Source organism: Alosa alosa, chromosome 4 (genome assembly GCF_017589495.1).
Source record: "Alosa alosa isolate M-15738 ecotype Scorff River chromosome 4, AALO_Geno_1.1, whole genome shotgun sequence".
NCBI classification, from domain to species: Eukaryota; Metazoa; Chordata; class Actinopteri; order Clupeiformes; family Clupeidae; genus Alosa; species Alosa alosa.
Genome location: NC_063192.1, coordinates 5,703,293 through 5,722,982, shown reverse-complemented (window position 1 = coordinate 5,722,982; position 19,690 = coordinate 5,703,293). Strand labels below are relative to the sequence as shown.

Here is a 19,690-nt window from a genome sequence, read left to right as displayed (position 1 = left end):
ATTCTGCGGGCGCAAAATTCTGACGAATGTTAGCCAGGAACATAAAAATTGCATGAATTCCGATAAAACTATTCAGACTGTATGTAGCATTGCAAATCAGACCGGATACGGATGTGTCACATCAAGTGAAAAAGAAAAAAAGGGATTTGGCCTGGTAGTGTGAGCCAGCCAGAGAGAGAGGACACAAACAAGTATGACAAGCAAACAAACAAAAGTTTCTTTTTATTTTACTCCAAAAAAGCAACAGTCATAGTAGACTTATTAAAACACACCAGTTATCAGTAATCTAAAAGTTAATATGATGCAGCAGACAAACACATGGTCCAACACACAGAGAGTGTGTGGGGGGGGGGTTAGAAGGAACTGTGAGTCAGTAAATAATGAAGGTTCACCCAGCCTTGGAATCTGCTGCACATGCTTGTCACTTTGCCACCTTCCAAAACAAAGCCATGTGCTGCTAGGCTTTCTGTGCACAACATTACCAGGAGAAAACTGTTGTAGATGTTTTATAGAGTCAAGATTCATTGCAGCGTGAAAGTAGTGCTGAAAGCTCACTACCTTTAAAAAGAAATACTTAAAGCAATTACATAAAATTATTTGTATGGTAAAAAAAAAGTCACTACAACTATCCATCTTTCAACATCTCTCTTTCTTACGAGTCCCATGATCACTTAACAATCAAATACAAGATTATGAAAAGACTACAGCAAGGAACATGATTAAGCCAGTATACAAACCCAACAGACAAAATGGTTGAAATATAAGAGAAAGATTGACAAAGTAACCAGTCAACACAATTCCTACTCTAGTCCTATGAGTGGAATGAAAGGCCTGATAAAAATAACTGTTGACCCTGCTAGTCAACCCGATCCATTATTCTACAGCAGGCGTATCACAGAGTGTTTATGTGGTCATGATTCAGCTGACTTACACACAAAATGAGACAACTCAAAAAAATGCATTTGGAACATAATTGTAGCTTAGACTCCGCAGGGGGTCACCCAAAATACACAATGTCACAGGAGTGCGCGGACTGCTCTACTCGTTCGGATTGGGGTTCGCGTCCGGATATTCCGAGAGGTCAAACGTTAACACTTTGCTGATGACACAATCCCCTTGCTGTAAAGAGAGGGAGGGAGAGAGATGGAGAGATGGAGAGGAGAAGAGGAACAGTTGAAAGCACATTTGGAGTAAGTGTTTATAAATGGGCTTGCTATACTGTGTGAGTGCAATGACTATATGCACAGTGGGGTTTTTAAAATATGCATTTAAAAATTCTATAATTAAAAAAAATGGACATGAATTATTTTGCTGCTCTCTACAGAGGCAAGAGACAAGCAATCTAAAGTGCTGTAATATTGAAACATGCTGTCTACACTCAACACTGAGGCAACGTCAGCAGTTTTTCTGCTTTGTGGCTTTCCTCTGTGTTGTGTAAGCTGAGACTTTTGTTTTCTATGACTATGATTTGTCTGACAAACTAACCCACCCATTTTTAAGTGTGTGTGTGTGTACACATATCCATGACCATGAGGTGGTATGTGCATCCTGACCCTAGGCTAGACTTGTGTGCATGTATGTGAGCGTGTGTTGGCAAGTGTGTGTGTGTGTGTGTTTGTATGTATGTGTGTGTATGTGTGCATCATCTCACCTCGGGGTAGACTCCAACAAGGGCATCAGCCTTGGTGTAAAACTCCTCCTTAAGGGAGATGACGATGGCTTGGAAGTTCTGAACAGACTGATCCTTGATGTAGTTGGCCACCTAGTGGACAAGCACAATAATGGAATGAGTCATTTCATTCCATTATTCAACAGCCCTATTAAACTCCACCAGTGCCTTCTCAACCATACTATTATTTCCTGGAAATTCCTGGTGTCAAAAATACACATAGAAACAATACCACTTAAAGCGCACACATACCTTTCCAATGTTGGTGTTGTCCAGAGCTGCGTCAATCTCATCCAGCACAAAGAAGGGAGCAGGTTTATAACTGGTGACAAACACATAGAAACCTGATTTACATTTACATCAACAGTCAGTCAGAAAAGATGCCTTTAAGACAATTCAATAGAATCCCAATGGCACGGCCCCAGCCACTGGCTGGGGCACCTGCACCGTCCACCCCGACTCTCTCTCCCACTTACTTCCTGTCACTCTCCACTATCCTGTCGCATTAAAAGGCATAAAAGTCCCAAAAAAAAGAAAGAATCCCAATGGCAAACAGCAAGGCAACCAGTCTTCTATGTGCGTGCACGCATACACCCCCACACACACCTGTGAATGGCAAAGAGCAGGGCCAGGGCAGCCACAGTCTTCTCTCCTCCTGAGAGGTTGTCCATGGGCCTGAAGCGTTTGCCCGGAGCCACACAGTTGTAGTTGATCCCATCCAGGTAGGGCTCCTCTGGGTTCTCTGGGCCCAGGAAAGCCTGGATATGACAAAGTAGTTTTAGTAGGCTTTAGTTTAAAGGCGCAGCCAGGGATTTTACGATATTTCAAGCCCATAACATTTGCAACATTCAGCAACCATCTCCTGACGACCGCTAGCTGCCCATTTCATGAGTACACTGTAAAAAAAAAAAAAACGTCTCTGTAGGCAGCCCAGGCTCCGAAAACTGGAAACAAACAATGTGGGGGCAGCCTGTCTCCCAAACAGTGTGGACTTTCTCAGGGAATACTGAAGGTAGGGCTGAGCTAGACTGGTCCTACTAGACTCTCGTACATTTAATAATGTACAGAGAGTCTGGCCACTTTCCATTGCCAAGCCCTAACTTCCTTGAAGGCGAGCACTCTGTTGAAGTTTAAAACTATTGGATCTGCCATAACCAATCGCTAACGTTTGGTCGTGATGTTTGTCTGTCTCAAACTAGCACACGACCTCAACGTCATCGCTCTCAGCCACTCGCTCGGTTTGCTGATTGGACCTGCAGATTTTTGTAGGAGAAAACCCGCGAATATACCGCAGACCCAGACGACGTACTGAAGGGAAAGGCAAATTGAGTGGAAGTACGTAGGAGGGTAGAGCCAGGCTAGGGCTGAGCTACCTCTCTGCCGTGTTTCGTTTGGTCCTTATTTAAAATGTAATGTACGTTTTTTTGCACAAATAAATGTAAACATAAACTCAAACAAAGCGACTTCCTTAAAGGGACAAATCCCTGACTGCGCCTTTAAAGCCATATTTCATGGCAAAAAGGTACATAAATGAGACATTACAACGAACAAAAAACAAGTAACTAAACTAGTGTGCCTTTTTGATAAAATACCAAATTGGTGGAATATTCTTCGGGCATGGAACAAGAGAATAATTGTAAACACTGGTGTCAGTCAGTGAAATCAGACGTCTGTTAGAGGTGTGTAATAAGCCCCAGGGGCGCCTGCAGGTGTGCGGCCATACACACTGTGCGTACCATCAGGCTACTCAACAACGAGAGAGAGAATTTCCCCTGTGTGTGTGTGTATTCACACCAGATTGGTCTACCGTAACTTCCCAACTCTGCACAGTATCCCATTAACTGCATGACAGTAGGCTATTTACAATTTTCTGTAAAGTTTATAAACACGTTATCACGTTATTTTGTTTGAGCAGAAGAGAGAATAACAATGCACACATACAGCAATTACAGAAGTTGTAGGCTAGGCTATTTGTTGTTGCTTTTACTATATGGTTGCTGGTTATCAGCACACTATGCTAAGCTAATTCACTAACTGAAGGCCATCCTGGATATAAAATGTTTTTTGTGAACAATGGATGAAAAGGATGGAGACCGACAGGATGGAGGCAGCAAAGCTAGAGGGGTTATTTCAGATTGACAAGAACAAGGTAGGCAAAATTGGTGTGCTTGTCCAAAAGCTATGCTAGCATTACAGCTGTTTAAAGCCGTACGTGAACGGTAAACTAGAACAAAACTAAAGGTAACTTTAGCCTTTATAGGGCTGTACTTGTCCAAATGAATAGGTTAGTAAAGACTATGTAGGCTACTTTTTAGATAACCAATGCACAAACCTAAAACCGGGAAATGGACAAATATTATCAACGCTTTGAATGTTTCGTTGCAGGGGGTGTTTCGTAGAACGGTGTGCGTACTGCGTACCATAGCATTCATTCCTGCAGGTTCCCCTGATAAGCTCAAGGAGGTTGTAGGTTACAGTGATTTTAGAATAGCTAAGGAGTGTTGTTGGGCATGAGTGACTCAAAACAAAGTCCTCAAAATCTCACACAGCTGTTGTGGAGCCCTTTCACTTCACAGTCCAAAACCCATAAAGTAGAGGGAAGGGGAAGGGGAAAACTAGAATTACTGTGTGTGTGTGTGTGTGTGTGTGTCTCCAACTGACCTGGGCACTGCTATTGCGGGACAAGGCCTTGTAGATCTCATCAATGTTGGTAGCAACGGACTCAAAGCAGGCGTTGAAGCGATCATAGCGCTCCTTCTTAATCTGCTCAAAAGCCTGCTTGGCTTTCTTGGCTCTCTTCCTGGCCGCCTCAAACTCTGTAGGGCCAAACAGGCAGACAGTTACTCAGGCAAACAGCCAGTCAGTTACACAGGCAAACAGGCAGACAGTTACTCAGGCAAAGAGGCAGACAGTTACACAGGCAAACGCAGACAGGCACACAGACAGGCACGCACACACAGAGATAGGTAGGTAGGCAGGCAGGATATCCCTTTAAGACCAGTGTAACCACATGGCAAGCCACACCAGCACACACTCAATACAAAACGTTTCAAAACGACCGCAACTTCACTCAGTTGGCTGTCCGGCACTGTTAAAACAGTATTCCCAAAGAAATGCTTATTCCCTCACTGATCGAGCTGTCTCACTAAGATGTCTCACTGGCTCTGTCTGTCTCTAGATCATATACACACACACACACACACACGCGCACACACACGCACTCTCTCTCTCCCTCTCTCACCCGTGTACACATAGGCACACACAGCCTTACCGTCGCTGGTCTCCTGGAACTTGTCCCTGACGCTCTCCAGCTTCTCCATGGCCTTCATGTTGGGTGCGCTGATCCTCTGCAGGATGCTCTGCTGCTCGTTCAGACGCTGCTGCAGCGTGTTCATCTCCCCCTTGATCTCGTCCTCAGCCAGAGCGTCCTGCACACACACACACACAGTCAGAGCGTGCACCCAGCAACCACACACCTTCAGGTAGAGCATGCTCCACAAAACATCTTGCAAACCCAACTCCACTGAGTAGTTAGGGGTGTAAAGGGGCAACGCTACTGGGAAACGGTCAACCACAGGTTCAGAACCTGAAGTCACTTTCCTTAACTTTTACTTTAATGTTAAAATGAAAGAACATGTCTATCTATATCTATATATAATCAAGCACACATCTTCCCAGACTTTTTCAATTTCAATAATTTAGAGCAATTTTAGCATGCATAGCACAGAGATTTCATAATTTGTAATGTAAAAGTCTACTATTTAAACCAAAAACCTAATTTTAAATAAAAGGAGGTCTGATCGAGAGGTTCGACAAACTCTAGTATGTATATTTGAGCCAACATGCAGAAAAGCATTCTGTTGTAGATGCCAGGCTTTGTTCTGTGTAAATGTTTTACCCTCAGGTCCTCGGACAGGTTGCTGTAGTCGATCTCGATGAGAGCCTCTTTGGCCAGGACAGAGCTGGAGGTCCTCTGGCTGCTCTCCTCGGCCTGGCCCTGCAGGCCACAAACACACAGAGAGAGAGAGAGAGAGAGAGAGAGAGAGAGAGAGAGAGAGAGAGAGAGAGAGAGAGAGAGAGAGAGAGAGAGAGAGAGAGAGAGAGTTAATATTGACAACAGATCTAGTGGATGTACTGATGTTTAGCTCAATTTAGCTCGACCTCATTGCTGTACATAATGAACCTTTCATGTAAACCTGACAAGTATGTGGTTTTTTGTGTGTGTGTGTGTTTGTGTGTTCACGCGTGAAATATTAAAACGCACCTCCTCCTGGCTGATGTCGTCCATGGTCCCTGACTTGAGTGGCAGCCTGATGTCCTGCATCTTGCAGGCCTGCAGCAGGTTGTGCCTGTCGCTTCGCTTCTGCTCTAGCTTGGTCTCGATGGCAGTGACCTCCTTCTGTAGCTGGGTCAACTCCCTGTGAACAACACACACTGCAGTTACACAAACAGAATGACATAATCACACCAAACTAACATAGTCAAGGGTGAAGCTGTGTGACAATGAGTCAAATTGTTTTTTTAAGACACTGCAAATGTGTGGGCCTGCTTTCTATATCCCTAAATTAGTCACCAAAGACGAGGCTTCCCATTCACAAGAACCATTGCAGTTCACAAGCAACATTATATGTTCACCTGGATGCTAACTAAAGGCACAAGTGAATTCTTTGAGGAGATTCTGAAACATTGGGCTGTTTGTATTGGGAAGTGCTTACTTGTTGGCTCCCCCCAGCTTTTTGCGGATCTCCTCCATCTCATGGTTTTTGTCATTGACCTCGGACTTCTTGGTGAGGTGTCCGTTCTTCAGGTCCTGGAGCTGGGCCATGGTCTCGTCAATGATCTTCATGTGCCTCTGCTCCTCCTGAGAGAGGACAGAGGAGAGACAGAGCGAGAGAGAGAGAGAGAGAGAGACAGATGTTGGGGTGGTCAGTTGTGGATCTGCTGATGGCTACATGGCACATAATCGCTCTTCATGCCCAGTGATCACTCATCTGCATCACAAAAAACAGCGCTTCAAATGATGGTTACTTAACTCAGTGGCCGTGTAACCATGGTTCTAGAACTTTTGGATGACCGCCAGGGGCTGTGCTTTAAGCATCTGGATATTCTGCATGTACACTTGATGAATATCAATGTTTGAATGATAGCTTTAGTAGATACAAAATAGAATTATTATTTTTACCACCCTTTCATTCTATCTTTATGTAACTCATTCTTTTTTACTCTTATTTTTGTCTTGGGGCATCACACTTTCCATCTTACTAAATGAGCACTCTTTCCAACCCCTCTTCCCGTTTACCTTCTTCATTCGCTCGATCTCGCTCTCGTCCTTCTTGACCGTCTGTTCCCACATGATCACTTTCTCCTGGTCCTCCTTCAGCTGGTTCTTTTCGTAGTCCAGCTGGATGCCCAGGCGGGTCTTCTGGGTCTCAAACTCCAGGCTGCCAGGGAAAAACCACAGAACGGCCACACGCTGATAAGACTCCAAAACAACCAAGACCGAAGCCAACACCACCCAGGGAATAGCACAAGACAGCAGCAGCAGTATTCCTTACATTCTTTTACCCTGATGAGTATTTGCACATTAAACACAGATGCACTGAAGTTAGGCTAGGTAACCCGCTTAAGACCCTTTCAGATACAAAGTGATTTGCGCTATGTGGCTGCTAGCTTCATCACAATACAGTAGTTACCACTACAGTAGATATTAAAGGTGCTCTAAGCAACACTGGGTAACATCACTTCTGTTGACATGCATCTCATCGGTGATTGGCAGGAACAGTTTGTTATATTTTTAAGGTCCAGGCTGGACCAAGACCTAGCGGATGGTGAAGTGATGTTTGCTGTATGTGACAAAAAAGGTTTTAGCTCAGAAACCGCGTAACATCGCTTAGAGCACCTTTAATACAGCTCTAAGAAAAGAGCAGGGGACTCGCTGAACGACACACTGTATTGCACCTACGCTTTGCTTGACTCCGCTATAAACCACTGTAACACAGCGAAAGCTATTGGAGATAAGGGACTTTAGAGTGCAGTGGTGCTGATGTCACATTCTATCTGAAGGCCTCATTACGCCACCAAAATGGGAAGCAAACTGACCGTTTCTTTGCGATCTCGTTCTGCCTCTTGACTTTCTCCTCCTCGAACTCACGGATGTTTCTGACCCCGATCTCCTTACAGAACTCCACAAACACCTCATCCTCCACCTGGAAGATGCACCAGCAAGACATTCATTATTCAATCAGGGAGATACACACACATAAGCACAAACCCGACATGTACTGTAAGGATCCTAATTACCAGGCTGATGATAATCTTTTCAATCATATATGGACTCTTGATCAGCTAGTAAGTGTGGGCCTATGGTCACATGTCCACAGGAACAGTTAACTATAGGGACAGGAAATGTAATGAAATGTATACCTTGTCATATCTTGATTGACTCTCACTACAACAATGGTCTCAAGTCTCATCAAAGTACTCCTCATGTGACCCCAAATCAGCTGACCTCCAACCATGTGATCCCAAATCAGCTGACCTCCAATCATGTGATCCATATCAATGTAACCAACCACAAACTAGGTAGCCTATTTAAGTGAAGTTCACAGAGCATTCTGGGAGCTATTCTGTAGTCAGAATCTCCCGCACCACTCTGGTGTGTAGCCATCATCCTCTGAGCTGGTATGTTCATTCTCTATTTGTTTCATATGATTTCCTAAATGTTCCTTTAACCTGTTTTCGTAACTTTCACATTATTCATTTAGATGTACTTCTAAAATGTATTGGATGAGTAACTTATACCTGAGAAATAAATTGTTATGCTCTGATCCGCATAGCCTACTATGTACTTATTGACCATAGTCGTAGTCTAAGGTAACGTTGTTGCCACAATTATGACTGGGATTAGTTATCGCCGCCATAGAAGCTAATCAGCTGGAGTGGTAAGCTACAGCAGAACTGACTATTGTAGGTTATTGGGTGATATAGCAATGGGCAGTTTGTCAGCGATGGTATAGACAAGACGGCGAAACCTTGGCTCAACCTGAACCCTCTGTAGCACAGGGTGTAGTAGACTGCTAGCGCGCTGATGAGTTTAGCAGTCCGAGTCAGCACTGTAGCCTCTGTCCTTCTCCAGAACTAGTACATGTTGTGTTTTTTAGGAACCGCCTGAATTAAACGGCCGTGGAGGAGTTAGACCAGTGTTTCCCGTACATTGACTTATTTGTGGCGGCCCACCACAATATCAACATTGACCACCACACAATGATTTTCCAGGTTGTACTAAATTGTGCTTAAATCTGGTTCATCATAACCACGCTACGCTAATTTGTTAAAAACTGTTGAACTCAAGTTAATTCTGCAAATCTACCACCACAAATAGAATTCAGAATTCTGTGGGAAACACTGTAGACCAAAGAATGTCTAGACCTACGTAACATTATTCCTAGAAGTAACGGGTGTCATAAGAAAACGAGTAGGCATTCTCTTTAACAGTCTATTGTGGGTCTACCAACCTACTATGGATATTGTTTTTACATTGAACTGAAACTTTCCATATTTAGCGGATTCAGATTTATTAGGTTAACAGGGGTTCTATAATCATTTGTCATATTTCCAACAGTGCGCGGAAAGCTTCACGATTTCCTTCGACCACTCTCAGTTCCCTCTTCTGAAGAGTGACGTCACTTAATTAGATTCAGATATGTTATTGCAAAAAATAATTAGATTACAGTACAATCATACAAGACTACTAAGCAACTACTTAGCTCTGAACATGTTGAACATGATAGTTTACGACACTTACCACATTCATGCGGTCTTTGAGGTCCTTCATTTCCCTCTCCCGTGATTGGACGATTCTCTTGATGTCGTTGATACGCGGCCCAAAGTTGGCCAGCTCACTCTCCAACTTGGACTTTTCCTTTGGTTTTACAGATTTACAATTACTATCTTGCACTAATATATGCAATACAGCCAAATGCAAGATTACTTAATTATCTGACTTAAAATGTCTGTGAACTAAATGATAACCATCTTAATGACCTAGATATCTAGCATGACACCATGTATGTTATCCCTGACTATTCAATTCAATTAATTATTCCTGTATTAACGATAACTATAACGTAATGGCAATAGTTATCGTCCTAGCTAATATGAATGACTGGCGTCCACACACTATAATGATAACAACATGAAGAACGTTTACTGGGGATCACTTTCAGAGTGATTTTGAGAACAATTAAAAGCTGACAGCCAATCGGAACACATCAAATTTGAACCATCACATTCATAAACACGAGGAGAGACTTTCCTTATCGTATGGATGCTTTTATCGTTGTAGTTATATATAGTTATCGTTCCTGGTGTGAACGGCCCCTTAGACTGAAAGTACCCTGCAGTACACCAAGGTATTTCATTGAGTCCTTCTGGTGCTTTGGAGCCTGACCAATGACTCAGTCAGGAGCCATGTCCGCCTCCTCTAGTAGCCTGCGGGACCAGTATATTTGTCCTGTGCAACAGATGGGGGTGCTGTGCTCTGTCCGTACCTGCATGTTGAGGGACAGGTGGCGGGTCTTGGTTTGTTCCAGGTCACTCTGGGAGTACTTCAGCCGCATCTGAAGACCGTGGGCCTGGGACTGTACCTGACGCAGCTCAGCCTCCTTCCTCTTGGCTTTCATTTGTTCCTACAGGAAATGGACACAAGATTCAGCCAATTAGACTCCACTCTGGAGAAGGGCTTTAGAGTGTGGTTATCCAACAGCAGAGTTTGTTTCATGTCCTGTATAACATGCGTTCTGTAGACAAGTACAGTCCTCCCCGGACTCAAACTCTCAGCCTTGGACATAACACAGGCATGCTAGCTAGAAGGCTTAATCCCATGGGTGCTAGCTCCTCTCACCAACATGTCTGTTACGGTATCAGGGAGTGAGTCCTATCCACTGCAGAGCTCGGTGCCAGCTGGCTGCTGTTCCACTTACTTTGAGCTCTTCGGTGAGTTTCTCCTTCCTGTCCTTCAGCTTGTCCACGGCCTTCTCGTCCCAACGGCGGGCCTTGGCCTTCAGGTCGCTGGCACCTCCGGAGATCACACCAGACTTCTGGAACAGGGTGCCGTCCAGGGCCACAGTCTGGGGAGAGGGTTTTACAGCATTACTCACCAGAGACTAATGAATGGGCTTTCCTCTTGGATGGCTTGCAAACTCGGTTGTGGGTAGGTTATGTGTGCGTGTATGTGTAGCATGTGAGTTTGTGCGTGTATGTTGGTACCTTGTGTTTTTACTGTCTTCTGAGGTGTTGGTGTGTTCTTTATATGACATGAGCGTAATTTACTTCATCTATCTACATGCCTGTAGTTATTGCTTATTTTGTATGCATCTGTGACTGTGTGTGTGTGCGTGCGTGTGTGTGTGTGTGTGTGTGTGTGTGTGTGACTGAGTGACTGTGTGTGTGTAAGTGCCTTTTGATTGAGTGCATCTGTGTCTGTCTAGCATTATCTCAGATGTATTGACAACTTGGCCTAACATGTGTTTTACGGTTACAGTTCACAGTTTCTGTTACACACGTGTCAGTGTGTACCTTGTGTCTATATGGTCCTCCAAAGGCGATTCTGCGTGCGTCCTCCACGTTCTCACACACCAGGGCGTTCCCGCAGGCGTACTGCAGGGCCTTCTTAATGTGGGGCGGCTCGTAGCGGATCACGTCAATCACCAGCCTCGCCCCGCGCAGCTCACGCAGCTTCTCATCAGTGGGCTTCACCTGTCGGGGGAGATTAGCATTGATTTAGCGACCCGATAAGGTGTCTGCTTCACTTACAGAGCCAATAACATGTGTCTGCTTTACCTCAACAGTCAATGATGCATGTCCACTCTACCCATCACGCTAATAATACAGCTCTGTTTTACTGATACTGCCAATAACGTGTGTCTGACTTATCCACAGACCCAATTATACACGTCACACCTTATCCACACATCCAATAATACTTGTTAGGACAATCAATCTGATTTACATGTATAAGCTACACTAAAATCAACCAGAATGACAAGTTTTCATTGATCAGAGGTTCTAAAATGAACACTGATGGCTGCATGCATGCTCCAAACTGTCCCCTGAAGTCTCCTTAAGCCTTAAAGATGCTACGATACTTCATATTTGACATCATACAAGTCAACAATGGGACAAGAATATATTTAAACTAATGGGTAGGATTTAAGATTTATAGCTAAAAATATTAGCCTGGCCTCAAAGTTAATACACCCGTTATGATGCTAGGTTTGGAAACGTTTCTCAATATTGATGGGCCAGACTTTCTCCACAAAGTGAAACAAAGTTAAACCCGACTACTGATACATGTCTTTATTCAGAAAGCCTTTTAAGAGGAAGGAATTGGTGAGTTTGAAGGTTGTTACCTCCAGGTAGTCCAGAGGCAGGAAGGTCTCCGGCTCTCCTCGCTGCTCTTTGATATACTGGATGCAGTCACGGCCTGTCTTCTCCGAGTCCACAATAATGGCGTCCATGTTCTTCCCCAGGACCTTGGTCACAGCAATCTGGTACTTCTTCTGGGTGGGCTGGCAGAGGTCGATCAGCCTGCCATACTGAGAGGGGTGAGACAATCAAAGAAAACATCAGGGGACTGTGAATTTCACTAACTTCTCAGACTTCTCAGAATAAGCATGTTAAAAAGAGCAAGAACCACATTTATTTTAAACCACATTTAAAATAAACAAAACAAAGAAACCATTTAAAGGTGCCAGGTTTAAAACTGAATAATATGAACGACTAGGATCCATCGTATGATTGATGAGTAGAAACTCTTACCACAGAGCCAGGGTAGAGCCTCTTGATGCTCTCCATGATCTCAGCTTTGCGCTGCTGTCTGCTGTTCTCCTGCCTGTCAATACGGGCGTCACCTAGCTGCTCCATAACCTAAGAGCCACAAAGAACCAAACAGGGAGAGAGAAAGAGTTTAGTTCACCCTACGACAGGAAAAAAGGGAGAAATAGAGATTAAAACAACCCTGAAAAAATAAAAATGCCTCTGAACTTCACACATAATCATATTTCAATAAACTCTGTTGATCTTTTCAATGGAAAAAGTGTAATTAATTGTTCATCAGTGGGTGACTTTCCCCCTGACCACTCCTGACACTGATAGCCAGAGAGTGAGCAGTCTAGACTTAGTCCCAGACTCTGCGACGGATCGTGAGTCATTGTGGTTAGCACTGGGTGACAGGCTCACCTGATTAAGCTCCATGTTAATCTCATCAATCCTCCTCTTGGCCGACTCCACCTCCTCCGTCAGTTCCTCCTCCATCCGCTTCTGCTCATCCAGAGATTGCCTGACAGGAGGAGGAGGAGGAGTGAGTGGAGGAAGAGGGAGAGATGGGAGGAGAGAGAGAGAGAAAGGGAGGAGGGAAAATGGAGAGACGAGTTGAAGGAAGACAGAGAGGAAGAGGGTTGAGGATGGAAAGAAGGAAGAGAAGTGGTGGGAGAGAAGAGAGAGAGAGAGATGGAAGAGAAAGAAGAAACAGAAAAGGTCACAGACGTTCAAATAAAATCAGTAAATAATGTCACAGGGCATTTGGGGACAAGCAACATTGATTTTAAATAATTTCAGCTGAAAAAATTGCAGCGCGAGTGTCATCATGCAGTTCACGTTGTCTACCTGCTGGTGGAGATGTAGTCCTCCAACTTCTCAATACGCTTCTGGTTCTCCTCGATCTCTCTGATCTTTTGCTTGATCTTGGCCTGAGAGCGCACACACATACACACGTGTCAAAGCATGTAGTCTTCCTAAGTAACTAAATGAACTTGATCCACCCCATTAGATCTACACATTCTCTACAGCATTTCCAATGAATAACATTTCTATACCACCCATCCTCCCCTCTCCTACATACCTCTGTCTCCACTTTCTTCCTCTCCTCCAAGTCCAGTCGGTCCTGGTCGGCCTTCTGGTCGCGATTGAACTTCTCCAGCTCTTGGGCCAGAGTGGCGGCCCGCTTGCTGGCCTCTTCCTTCAGACGGTGGTACGCTTTCACCTGGCACAATGGGCAACGAGGTACAACCATTAGTGACTGGTGTCTACAGAAAAACAGTGACCACTAAGTGCCCCATGTAGTCCACATGTGTGTGACTTGTGTGGGGACACTGTTAACAGTGCAAGGCACAGATAGAGATATTACAAAACCAACAAAAGTCTGGGTTCACTTCCCGATCCCACCCCATCTCTCTCTCCCATCTGCTTCCCGTCAGTCTCTCCACTGTCCTATCTGAATAAAGGCGAAAAGCCCAAAATACACTTAAAAAATAAAATAATTCTACACTGTCATATTACAACGGAGCAGGGACATACAAGGGTCTAACGGCTCCTACACACAGCTGTGAGCGTTGCGTTGCTGGAGACGCATCCCATTCACTTTACATGGGCTTACGCCATCCGTTGCCGAACTGAATTGTGGGTCCGTTAGGCCAAGGCGTTTCTCCCGTCCTTCGTTGAAAAGTTCAGCTGTTGCTGCACCGACAGACGGCACCGGCCAATCAAGCCAATCGACAGACGGCACCAACCAATCAAATTACAATTATACTTCAAGTAATTTGCATAACTACCGTCGGGAACACCCACTGGCATGCGTTGACGGAACGCAACTGTGTGTAGGAGCCGTAACACTAACAGAAACACTTTTTTTATATTAATATTATGTCCCATTAACTGTATTCCTACAGTGATTTCTAATCGTTTTGCCCTCACCAATTTTTTTTCACAGTTTTTATTCTCATAAATCACATCAACTGTACCCCACACAGGGCGTTTTAACCATCTTGCTCTCATCTGCTTCACACAGCTTTGTTTCCATCTTAATATATTGCATTAACCCCACACAGGGCGTTTTCACCATCTCTGCTCCCACCTGGTTTACATTGTCCAGTGTTGTTATTAATCAAATTAATTGATTAATCGTGATTATGACTTCCAACGATAACAATGCTCTCTCCTTTTGTCTTAAGTTGTTGTGTGCATCATCTTTTTGCATGTATGCTTTTCTGTTAGATTATATTTAAAATTCAATTTAAAAATGTAAAAAGTTTTGATAGTGGAGTTCCAAAATCCCTGAGTAATTGTGTTTAATAACCATAATCTCAATACTGAACCAAATAATTATGATAATGATTTTTGTCATAATCGAGCAGCCCTATTTGTTATAGCAATATATTATATTAATCACAGGCCGTAGATCCTTTGTTAAGCATCTCTGCTCCCACCTGGTTCTCCTCCAGCTGGAGGTCCTGGCCCTGGCTCTGCGCCTCCTCCTCCATGCGCTCGTCGAATTCCTGCCGGGCCATCTCCACGGCACCCTGCTCCTTCTCCAGCTCATCCATGTCGGCCTTGCGCTTCTTGTACATCTTCTGGGCGTTCTGGAGCGACTTGCGCGCTGCCTCCAGCTTCTTGATCTTGTGTGCCGTGTTCTCCTTGGCCTTGATGTACTGCGGACGCTTCTGGTTCAGCTCAGAGTCCTTCTCCCTGGGAAAGACAAGGAAGGAGGGAGGGAGGGAGAGAGAGAGAGAGAGAGAGAGAGAGAGAGAGAGAAAAGGCAATGAATACAGAGAGCCTGCCAAGGCTGATCACCACCTTTATGTATAGTTCTGTTTCAATAGGAATAAATCACAATGGACAGCTGATGAGTCTTTCCAGAATCATATAGAGAGACCTACTCACTCACTATTTTCTCTCAACCTGAGGAAATCTATGGCCTCCAATTCAAAAAACAGGCAAAATGTAAAAGTCTTAAGCCTAACCAAATGTAACTGAATAACTTGGATCTTGAATAGGCTCTCTCACATTCATTTATTTGATCACTATCTCTCCTTTTCCCCTCTGGTCACTCACTTGATCTCCTTCTCGATGGTCTGCTGCTCCCTCATCAGTCTGCCCAGCTCCTTCTTCTTGTCCTTCAGCTCCTCCTCCACGCGGTCCATTCGCTTGCGGTCCTTGTCGATCTCCTTGTTGCGGTGGGACAGCTCGCGGTTCAGCTTCTCGATCTCGGCCTCGTTGTGGTACAGCTTGAACAGCTGCAGCTGCACGTGGGCTCGAGCCACCTCGTCCTTCAGCCGCTGGTAGCGCTCGGCCTGACGGTGTAGGAGAAGAATTGATACAGAGAGGAGCAACGGAGAAAAAGAGAGACAATCAACGTGTGAATTAAGTTTCTGTATAAAAACAAGGGAGTAAACAAAATAATATTTGATGTACAAATCTGCTGAATCTAAATGGCAGTGTGCGCACCTCCTCTTTCTCCTGCTTGGCCTCCTTACGCTCTGCGGCAATGTTCTTCTTGCGGTGGTAGTTGAACTGCGTGTCCTCCTCTGCTTTCACCATCTCCTTCTTTCTGCGATCATACTCCTGAGCCAGCTCGCCCGAGCGGGAAATCTCCTCAAACAGGGCTGTGCGCTCTTTAGGGTTCTTCATGGCAATGGACTCCACCGCACCCTGGAGTTCATACATGGAAAGGGAGAGGACATGACACACAACGCAGACCCTCAGAATGGCCTCCTATCCTTTCTACTGAAATTACTGATAATGACAATGACTTTTTTTTGTAATAACAACAACTTATTCATTATTTACCACTTCAGAGATGACTGCCATATATATTTTACGAGCAAAAATGGGTCAGATTGAGGTGATTTCAGGTGCGTGGATCTACCTGAAAGACGAGGAAATTCCTAGCCTTGATGAGGATGCCCAGCTTCTCCAGCTCTTCACTGTACTCGGGCAGTCCCACCACCTTGCTGTTGATGCGGTACTCAGAGGAGGACCCTACAGTGCAATAGTAGCAAATATATCAACAAGAGCAAAAGACAGTGATGTTAAGCGACTGTAGACTGGGGAGGCATTTCTGGAGTGAAGCAAAAGAAATGGAGACAACACTGTAATATAAGATGCAAGGGGGGCAACAGAGGGTAACTCAAAGTTACAGCATAAGAGATGCAAAAGATGCAAAACATTAATGTAATCAAGAATGTAGAGAGAAGAAAATATGTGTTATGAATGTAAAGCACTGTATATTATCAAATCTATGGTTATGTCATGTACAAAATAGGCCGATACAAAACAAAGCAAGGAAAAAATAGCCTTGATGTTTCTGAGGCAAAAACAGCATACGCTGTGTGTGTACTCTGTGTATATGTTAATGATGAACCAAGGGACTCGTCTGCATACTAGCTTTGCAGAGGTCATACCTATGATGATTCGACTGAACGTGCGCTCCTCGCCACTGTCCTCACGGTACACCATGCTCACAAAGGCCCTATTGGCCGCAGGCTTCCCCACAGGGGCTCCATGGATCAGGTCCTTCAGAGTCTTCACTCTCAAATTACTGGTCTTCTCCGCCAGCACAAAGCTGATGGCGTCCATAAGGTTGGACTTCCCTATGGACATGAGAACAGAGCAGCAGACCTTAAGTTACGGGGATGCTTACAAGTTGAGGCTCCCTGTGTCATTGTGACTTCAAATCAATACACCACTATGTTCTCCAATGCCATGCTAGAACCACGACAGGTACCAGATGAAATACTAATAACAAAGTCAAATTTGTAGCATTAGAGGGACACTACAAGTGTTTCAGTACAGATTTCATGAATTATCCATTAACCCCCAAAACATGAATACACCCCAATCTGTCTTTCTACATGTGGCTTTTCAGCATGGACTGACAAGAGCCTCATTTGAACTCTGTGCTTCACATATGAAAACTTCGGCAAGCTAGCTACCGAACTAATAAATATCACACAATTTTCCTATAATTAGGGCTTTAGGGACAAACGTGCACATACATCATTTACCTAACATAATAGTTACTATGCATTCACTAACTCATCACTTTCCTAACAAACGGCGCTGTGAAGTTCAAAGTTGCGCAAAATGGAAAATCAGCACTACGGCATCCAATGTTGACATTCAGGTTAGCACAACAGTTAACGTTAGTCGACATGTACTGGATCACCTCCTCGTTGCATTCAGCATTCTCAATTAGTCACAACTTTACATTATGCTGAAGTACCCCGTCATTAACCTTATATCTGCCTGTAGCTAGTTAAAAAGCAAGTCAAAACAAAATCAGAAAAAGCGCAACATATTAGGCGGGCTAGGTACATAGCTAAAATGCTACAAGGCCTGAGGGGCAAACAAGGAAGTCCTCGGACTAGATTCATAATCCGTGCATTCTATCTAACTGTAAGGTTGGATATAGCGTCTAGCTAGTGAAGATCATACCTGATCCATTGGGTCCAATGATGGCAGTAAACTTCTGGAAAGGTCCAATAATTTGCCTGCCTTTATAAGATTTAAAATTCTCGATCTCTATCAATTTCAGATACCCCATTGTGGAATTAACAATGTTCTATTTAAAAAAGAAAAAAATGCGGGCCTTGAAATTATTAGCAAGCTTCTTTGAGCAGCAGCTTGCTTGCTAGCGAGCTAACGCTAGCAAAATCTTGCGTGTCCGTTTCCAGTGGTTCGTTTGCCAGCCACGCAGCTCAGAATCGCTTTTAGACTCTAAATAAAACACGCAAATACACAGTTCAGCATTGCGTGCAACAGTTCAAATAATTACACTGGAAGATGGAAAAAATACCGGGCTAACTTTGTGCATGAATACTACGGCCAGCCAGAGCGCGCGCGCACTCGGGGGTAAACAAATATCGTATCGCGAGACTTTGATACAGACAGTTTTGAAAAAGTTGGGGCCACTTGCGGATCCTAGTCTAGTTATTTATTTGACAGCAAAAATGTTGAATTGGACCATTTTGGTTTACTTGCTGTCTCGTAACTACATGTGATATGCATTGCCTATGGCTATAATTAACAATATGTCCAATTATCGTCATATCTCTAATGGTTTTGCCTGGAAACAATGTAATGGTTTAAGATGAACCTGTATAAGATGGGTCCTCGTCCCAGAGAACTTTGTTTCTGGTAGCATGTCCCCGGTCGTGATTTCCATCCCTCATCATGTAGTACAGTAGCCTACGCTGTGTTTGGAAAATAGGCTCCCGCTCGACTTTCATGTAAAAATTGATTTTTTTGCATATTTTGCTAATAGAGTCTAAGGAACAAGATTTTTTTTGTCTTCAAATTTTCACGATCCATCTTTAGTGTTTTTATCTGTAGGCCTATGTTTTAAAATAAGCGATTATATCTAGTCCAAAAAGTGATTTTGATTTTGAAATAATTTTTTGACAATTAATTCCACTTTTTGTACACAACACCCCCAGATAATGTAGAAAGGTTGTTGGTTCTAAAACAATATCCATAGTTTTCAAACTCTGAGCATCTGAAAAGTGTAAAAAAACACCTCCACCCTTGTTGTCAATGCCTATGTCAAAAACGATTTCTTAATCTTTGCTTTTCTTGATGCTTTCCTTGACCTGCCATGTCATTCTATTATCTACCTTAGGAGAAATTTGTAAGAGAAAAACAGTAGGCAAAATTAACAAACAAAAGAATATAAGGTAGGCCTACAAGCAAACAGACAAACCACGGAGGGCCCTCTCACAGCCTGAACTATTACAAAAAACAAATAACTCAAGGGAAAACATTGCTCAGACACTAAATCATGTGCATTTGCTCTCTTTAAAAGCAACGGGTTATCCACAGCCAACAGGCCGAGTGTGCGAGAGAAGCAATGAAGTCTTAGAATTTAGAATAAAGCCACGTTCTTCCAACAACAACAACAAGCACCCATGCGCCAAACAATTTAAATGACCGGCATTGTTCTCCCAGAGAGGAAGCTACGTATATGATCACCACCCACGGTGGGCGTGTGCGCCAGCGCTGCAGGTCAGCCTTTCCACATACACCCCTGGCTTTAAAGTTCACCATCCTGGTAGCATACCTATCTACTGCCAAGGCCTGAAGGGGACGGGGAGAAAATTTACTTCTGCTACACTGGCAGAGAACTCATGAATGTGTTACTGTTACTGAAGCCTGGTCCCTCCCAATACCCCCATAAGGCTGTGGAGCAGC

General features: G+C 44.0%; 1 protein-coding gene across 1 annotated transcript; it reads right to left on the bottom strand.

The window, feature by feature from the left end:
- Nucleotides 1-194: 194 nt before the first annotated feature.
- On the bottom strand, nt 195-18,347 carry smc1al (structural maintenance of chromosomes 1A, like). The gene is made up of 26 exons (XM_048241196.1): nt 17,939-18,347; nt 16,906-17,094; nt 16,371-16,483; nt 15,950-16,153; nt 15,557-15,795; nt 14,932-15,190; nt 13,569-13,709; nt 13,334-13,416; nt 12,908-13,007; nt 12,488-12,595; nt 12,079-12,264; nt 11,246-11,425; nt 10,651-10,797; nt 10,219-10,356; nt 9,474-9,590; nt 7,769-7,875; nt 6,969-7,110; nt 6,385-6,530; nt 5,934-6,087; nt 5,568-5,666; nt 4,941-5,097; nt 4,331-4,485; nt 2,276-2,427; nt 1,922-1,991; nt 1,652-1,762; nt 195-1,119 (listed from the first exon to the last, which is right to left on the bottom strand). The coding sequence occupies exons 1-26, from the start codon at nt 18,045-18,047 to the stop codon at nt 1,039-1,041; spliced, it is 3,687 nt and encodes a 1,228-aa protein (XP_048097153.1). The 5' UTR covers nt 18,048-18,347; the 3' UTR covers nt 195-1,038.
- Nucleotides 18,348-19,690: the final 1,343 nt, after the last annotated feature.

Excerpts from the sequence above, each read along its gene's own strand:
- smc1al (XM_048241196.1), bottom strand. The coding sequence starts at position 18,047 with ATGGGGTATCTGAAATTGATAGAGATCGAGAATTTTAAATCTTATAAA. Across the intron at positions 13,417-13,568 it reads GGAAGAAAGTGGAGACAGAG|GCCAAGATCAAGCAAAAGAT; the intron begins GTATGTAGGAGA and ends GTGCGCTCTCAG. Across the intron at positions 7,111-7,768 it reads AACGAGATCGCAAAGAAACG|CCTGGAGTTTGAGACCCAGA; the intron begins GTCAGTTTGCTT and ends TTTCCCTGGCAG.